The sequence below is a fragment of the Alnus glutinosa genome, chromosome 10, assembly GCF_958979055.1.
Source record: "Alnus glutinosa chromosome 10, dhAlnGlut1.1, whole genome shotgun sequence".
Taxonomy (NCBI): domain Eukaryota; kingdom Viridiplantae; phylum Streptophyta; class Magnoliopsida; order Fagales; family Betulaceae; genus Alnus; species Alnus glutinosa.
In genome coordinates this window covers 271,405-278,872 of record NC_084895.1, presented here as the reverse complement: position 1 = coordinate 278,872, position 7,468 = coordinate 271,405, and the positions used below count along the sequence as shown (strand labels likewise).

General features: G+C 33.2%; 1 protein-coding gene across 1 annotated transcript; it reads right to left on the bottom strand.

Moving 5' to 3' along the window:
• Positions 1 to 6,264: 6,264 nt before the first annotated feature.
• LOC133880771 (uncharacterized) lies at positions 6,265 to 7,142 on the bottom strand. Its single transcript, XM_062319770.1, has 2 exons — positions 7,016 to 7,142; positions 6,265 to 6,815 (listed from the first exon to the last, which is right to left on the bottom strand). Exons 1-2 carry the CDS (start codon positions 7,021 to 7,023, stop codon positions 6,281 to 6,283), a joined length of 543 nt encoding a protein of 180 aa, XP_062175754.1. The 5' UTR covers positions 7,024 to 7,142; the 3' UTR covers positions 6,265 to 6,280.
• Between the last annotated feature and the right edge of the window lie 326 nt (positions 7,143 to 7,468).

Genomic DNA, 7,468 nt, shown 5'->3' with positions numbered 1-7,468 from the left:
CCAATCATCATGCACACCGAATCATCATCACCAAATCATGACAGAATTCAGTTTAAAAAGTAGGCAAGCTTAATTTACCTGTTTTGAAGAAAATGGAAATCAATGAAATTCAACTCAATTAATTATATTTCAATGCCACTGCTATTTTAAAAACATATATTTTAGATGCTAGCTAAAACAACATTTTTTTTTTTTGCATCATTTTATTTCAGACCCATCTTAATGTGCTACCAACTTGGGATTCGTGACTAATAAAGAGCATAGCACATATATATGCATCTTTTCCAAAAAAAATCCCTTCCATGTTTACAAGAATATGCTCAACCTTTTTCTTCTTTTTGGGCTTGTTGAACTTTTACACACAGATCTCATCTTTTACAAAATATGTCATCTCCTTTATAGAACAATATTCGATTTGACCACTTTTTCCTTTTAGATAAATGATTGAATTTTTATTGAACAAAGAATCATTAATTAGCAGATAGCTCTACAAGTTGTCAAACGTACTATCAAGATACAATCCATGCATATTGTCTTTAGTTCTCAAGAGCCAGCAATCAAGCAGCAATAGAACTTCCAGATCGAGGTTAGTGTATATATATATATATATACACTAATGCATATGATGATACTTCAGCAATTAATTACCAACTATCGATCAGTAAGTACTAGACCAGCTGGTTTTTAAAACTTAATCAAAGGAGCCAACCCACAAATTCTCCTTCAGTTTAATTTAGTTGATTCAAGAAAATTTTGCATATACTTCATTATAAATGAAAATAAGCTACAAATTACATTTTCCCATGAATCAGGTTCAACAGGATATAAAATAGATTATTTATCAAAAAAAAAAAAAAAAATTTGTTTCTCAAAAATCTGCATATTTATGTACATGTCAATTCTTTTTCTTTCAACCGATTGGAGGAATACATATAAAACACTCAAGCACACACAATCCCAAGTCATAATTGACTGTACACGTCTTGTTTTGTAAAATTTCTGCATGTATAGGCATGCATGCATGCATGTATGATGTTAAGTCGGTATACAAGTGAAATTCTATGCATACATGAGTAACTGGTATGTGTCAAATGCTATACATAAACTAATGCAACCGTGTGCACGACTTTCCTATAACTAAATTACATGATATACACTCTCTCTCTCTCTCTCTCTCTCTCTCTCTCTCTCTCTGTGTAACTGTACGTGTTAATAGCATGTACACGATGATGCAATCTTAACATGAGAATCTATACAAATTTTACAACCAATAATTTCCACATTCAATACAAGAACCTACAAAAAAACCCGAGATTGGTCATTGAGTGCCTTAATTACCAAGGTATAAATTAGAGACACTCACCGGAAATCCCTAAATTCAACCAAAATCAGCAAAATCATCTAATGAGTACATAGAAACAAAATTTAAGAGAGAGAGAGAGAGAGAGAGAGAATAGAAGAGGTTTATAATTTTTGGGCTCCTTGTGAATTTCAATAGAGATATGATAGGTTTATAATTTTTGTATAACTTTTATACAATATTTTTTTAAATTAATTATTGGATTTGTTTTTCTACACGTGAATCTTACATATCTAATGGTTGATTTAAAAAAATAAAAAAAAATTGTTGAAGTTTTATAAAAGTTATATAAACATTATAAACAACTTAAACGTATCATATTTCATTCCAATAATGCCTAATGAAAGTTTATTACGTGTTATATTCATTATTTAACCATTCAAAAGATAAGTATGCTCTGCCCAATCCATTTTACTAAGACCATTAATAGATCTAAGCATGGTTCTTGGCCGATCTTTTTTTTTTTTTTTTTTTTTTTTTTTAAGCCAATATGGAAAACCATATAGATGGGGTATTTCTTATTCTTGATCTGAAGAGAAGTGAGAATGGGAGACCGATGCTTCCAAACATGAGGTTAGAAGCGGCACATTGGGTTACAACCGTTATATAATGTGCACAATAAAATGCACTACAAATAAAGCAAATAAGTAGCAAAAAAACTATATTCCAGTCTTGCGATGATGCTAGCACAACATAGGCTTCATTGATGGCGGCAAAGAATTGTGACACATAATTTGGAAAGTAGAGTTTGGAATTTTTTTATTTTTTTAAGTGTAGCATTTCTCTTTCAGAAAAACAGAGAAGGGGAAAAATTCAAAAATTGACGATAGTGGGGTCTCAATGAGGCCCCATGTCTCTTCTTGCAATTGGGCCTCTCCTTGAGTCCAATTACAGCATGCAACACCAGCCATGAGGTGCATGTTCTGGGTGGATATTATATTGGGGATTAGAATCGTCTACAATTATTTGCTCGAAGTGTAGAGAATCTGGGCATGTGATTGTGAAATACCATTTATGGGACCCACCTGACCAAATAAAAATTAGACTATCCAACGACCATTTACTCGATCAAACAATTGTAAAGATCTTGATCCGGATACCGGATCCTACTTGTTTTTAATTGTTATTACCTTCTTTGGTGCCAAAGAAAAAGGAATCAAATTCAAATTTAGAATACCTTCGTATATGTTTTTAAATTTATTTACAAGAAATCAAATCATATTCTTTTTTTTTTTAAAAAGTAACACCTTAGAGAAACAAGTCAACAACGTTGGCAACGGCAATTTGTTGTTGCTAAAAACTTTTAGCAACAAATATGATATGTTTGTAAAAGCCAATTTTGTTCTAGTGCATGTGTTTTTGTGGAGGTTAAGCATTAACGTACGTGCGATAATGAAACATTTATAGGAAAATTGCTATTGTTATCCTGGCCCTTAAAATAACTTTACCAACCCCGATGAAATGGATTCTATGTTATTACACTAAAACTGAATCCTCTAATTTTAAGGAGAATTTTACTTATAACTCATGAACTTTTATTCTTTTTGAAAGAAGGTACTTAAAATTTAAAACGTCTCAATTTAGGGTATCCATTTTTAAGAAAATTTCAATCTCAGTCATCCGTTAGAATTTTCTGTTAAATCCTGTCAAAATTCTCAAAATATCACTATATTTATTTTTTTTTTAAAAAAAATTATAATTTTTTTTAAAGATTTAAGCATGGGTATTTTTGCAAATTCCTTGACATATTGGATTCGAGAGGAAACAATCTAATGTGCAAATGAGTCGGGCGATAATGAAACATTTATAGGAAAATTGTTATTGTTATCCTGGTCCTTATAATAACTTTACCAATGCCGATGAAATGCATTCTCTGTCATTACACTAAAGCTTAATCCTCTAATTTTAGAGAAAAATTTATTTATAACTCATGAACTTTCACCTCTTTTAAAAGAAAGTACTTAAAATTTAAAACGTCTCAATTTAGGGTATCAATTTTTAAGAAAGTTTCAATCTCAGTCATCTGTTAGAATTTTCTGTTAAATTTTCAAAATTTTCAAAATACCACCGTGTTTATTTTTTTAAAAAAATTATAAATTTTTTCAAAGATTTAGGCATGAGTAATTTTGCAAATTCCGTTAAATTATAACCTAACACTTAGATCTTAGCAATTTTTTTTTCCTAAAAATAAGGAGAAGTATTTTGAAAATTTTGACATAATTTAATGGAAAATTCTAATGGAAGGCAGAGATTAAAATTTTTTTAAAAAATGCATACCCTAAATTGAAACGTTTTAAAATTTTAAGTACCTTATTTCAAAAGGTGTAAAAATTCAAAAATTATAAATAAAATTCTTTCTTAATTTAATGCCTTGTTCATGTCAAATTTATGAATGATATTAAACATAGTGAGACCAAGGTTCCCTTTGGATAAAAGTGCAAGGCGTACGTACAAGTAGAGCAAATTGAGATGATATATGGGAAACTTCTGGAAGAAGGTGCATGTAAGGCAAGTAGAAGGTCGAAGAGAATGTCAGTTGAAACCACAAGTATTATTGGCAGTTAAATCTCTAAAAATCTCTACACGTGCCGTTTTCTAACGAAGACAGCCTCTGGCCTGCCACCGGCTTGAGTTGGGTTTTTTTGTTTGTTTTGTTACGTATTCTTCTTATTTTTCCGGTCACAGTCTACCTTTATATTGCTCAAATGCTTTTAAAATATCTACTAGCTTGTAGTTAGATCGGCCATCTTTTCTTATGTAGAGCGTGTGTTAATGTAAAGAGAAGTTCAATTGTTGTTCTTGTAAGGTTTGTATTTTGTTTAAACAATTATTTTTTAAGTCAAATCATTTTGCTTCCGAGCCTTTTTAGTATTAATGATAGCACATAAAAAAAAATAAAAAAAAAAATCTCTAAACAAGCATCCAAATGTTGATTTCCTGTGGGAGGCCCACCAAACATCATATATTAAATCCCTAAGATATTTCAATGATGTTGGAGAGGAGAACTGCGTTTTATCGTTTGAATTTTTTCAATCAATTTTTGTATTAAAGCTTGATGTGACACTTAGCTATTATGATCCTTGGGAAGGATACCTTTGAAATGTTCCAATACCTTAACATCACTCTACATTTATATATTTTCAATTACTGGAGATTATTTTTTGGTCTCTTTAATTAGTTTTAAATTAGACTAGATTTTCTTCCTTCTCTTTAAGATCCATATAACCTTCAACGACCCTTTGGTTAAAAACATGGCCAGCACCCTCCACCATGACGCAACCCATTATATGGATAGAGAATTTTAGAAATTTGGTTGTTCGGATAGTTAACCATTTAAATAGTAAATATGAGAGATTTTTTTATGAATCTTATTTGTTTGAATAGTTATCGAACGTACCGCCTACTTGCTCAAGCATGTGAGAATAGAGTCACATTTATTGTCGAATTGCAAATTACTCTGATTTGAATCCCGTCTTGGATTAAAAAATTCGAGTGAGGTACGACCCTCAAATTAGCTATCTAAATTGTATGTAATTCAGACAGGTTCACAAAGAAAATAGGTGCAGAATCAGGCACACTTGCCATTTCTATAGAATTAGCCAAATTATGTTCAATTCGGAGAGCGAATGTGAAAGAATTCTATCTTAATGAAATCTTAATTTATATGTCATCCTTCCATCTCAACGGAGTTCTGCTAATCTTTCTCTATATTATTTTCAACTATGCTATCTGGATTTAGGGGTTTAGCCTTTTGTTATGGGAATAGGATCCTCAAGAGTCAAGAGGATCCTATTCCCACAAGGACAAATGCCATAGCCCCTTTTCCCTTGTTGCTTTTCGAGCATCTCCATAGTTGCAGGTTCTCCCTTGTTTTTCCCAAGAGCAGTGCTATCCATTGCATACCGATTAACGTTGTGTGTTTGAAGTGAATTCTCATATTAAACAAAAGAAAAATCACTTAAAACAGTCACGTTAGCCGGTGTGAAATAGATGTGATAAATGAGTTGATCCCAAGGATTACTAAACCTTGCCACGTTAGCTTTGTAAAATGTTTGTGTGATATGTAGCGTTGTGCCTCATTTCAATATGATGCCAAGGAAATCAATTATCTGAAGGTCACCAAAGTATCCAATCTAGTTAGAGTAATTATAAATTTCATATAAGTATCCATCAAATATTTATCAAAAAATGAGGTGGCTTTTAAAATCATCATTTGATCAAAATCACTATTTGATCAATCACACGCGAGTAATTCTACATGTACATTAAGTGTCCATTAAAAAATGAGGTGGCATTTAAAATCACTATGGAGCATGTGATTGATTAAATGATAATTTTGATCAAATGGTGATATTAAATGCCATCTCATTTTTTGATCAAAAAATGAGGTGGCATTTAAAATCACCATTGGACATGTGATTGATCAAATGGTGATCTTAAAAGTCACCTTATTTTTTTATGGACACTTAATGTACTATTAGAATTACTCATCACACGCTCAATGGTGATTTTAAAAGTCACATCATTTTTTGATGGACACTTATATGACATTTAGCTAGGTAGATCTAAACATAAGCAATCTAGTCGATTAAGCTAACACATTCCCTAAGTAGTAAGTCATAATCAACTGGGAAAATTTTAATCTCATCTCAAACTAATCCTCTATTTGAATTTCAACCAAATCTCGACCAGGTCAAGCACTCATATCAAATTAATCTTATCCTCAAAGTGTGTTAACAAACATTAATTAGTAAGCTAATTACCAAATAAAAATGATGGCAACTTCAACAATGAGCTCAATTGAGCCAAATTTCCAAACCAAAATCAGGCCAACATTATGCTCATTCCATTAACCAAGGAGGACTTAATTAGCGCAAACACACACACGTATATACATACAGAGAGAGAGAGATTTCAAAATCAGTGCAAAAAAGCATAATAGGCAGTAGAAATATAAACTACAAGAGCGGAGGAAACCAAGATAATCAACGCCGCCACCGCATGGATAGCGGATTTACTACCGCACGACAACAACCCCAACCGGATCTGGATGACGTTGACCATGGACAGCATGAGGAACAAGCAGCCCATGACGGAGCCGGTGGCGGAGCCCAGCATGCCGAGCCTGAGGACTTTGAGGTTGATGTGGGAGCGGAAGGCCTCGTCGACGTCCTTGCTGTTGAGCAGGTTGATTGCCAGCTTCAGGCCCTGGGCAACAAGGGAGGAGAAGAGGAAGAAGCTGAAGGAGACGACCTCGAAGACTACCAGCTTCCTCACCATGTCGACACCGGCGTTGCAGGCCGTGTTGTTCCCCAGGCTTTGCTGGTTAGGGGTGGTGAGGGAGAGCCCCACGAAGACAGCGATGGAGAAGAGCGAGTTCGCGTTGACGATGCCGTCCAGGGCGGTCACGTGCACGCTCGTCGTCGTCGGTGCAGAGGTTGACGCTGATGTCACTCTGCGAAGAAAAAGAGAAGGAATTTAAGAAAAATAATAATAGAATTGAGTGTGAAATCAACAAAACCCAGATTGAGATTCTGATTTTCAGAGATATATGAATGACGTCATTTAAATCAGAATGAAATTATATAATATATGGATTTGAACTGAATTGAATTTAGATCATAGCATAAAAAAGAGAGAGAGAAAGAGGAAGACCCAGCCATGGTTAAATTTTGCAAGTCTTGTTGTTTTTCTGTGGAGAGAGAGAGAGAGAGAGAGACAATCTTTCTATTTCGAGTGATCGATGCTTAATTTATTGCTTGTATCGTAGGGTTTATGATTGTTTCATGGAAGAAAGGGAGGATGGAGAAAGAAAGGAGAAGGTGAATGCTTTGCTTTTTGAATAATATTCTACATTTTAACACTATTTTTTTCCCTCTAAGGTATTTTTAAAACTACTATTAAATTAAAATTCAATAAAAATTCATATGAAATTCGATAATAATTTTAAAAACCATTTAAACATGTGAAGAAATGTGCGTAAAAAATGAAAATTTGTGTAACACTATTCTTGCTTTTTTTTTTTTTTTGGTTTGTTTCATCGTCACTTTCATGTTTGCTTTTGCGGTTGGTTTCAAAGTATGTCGTCAATCGTCACGGTGGGGGTGG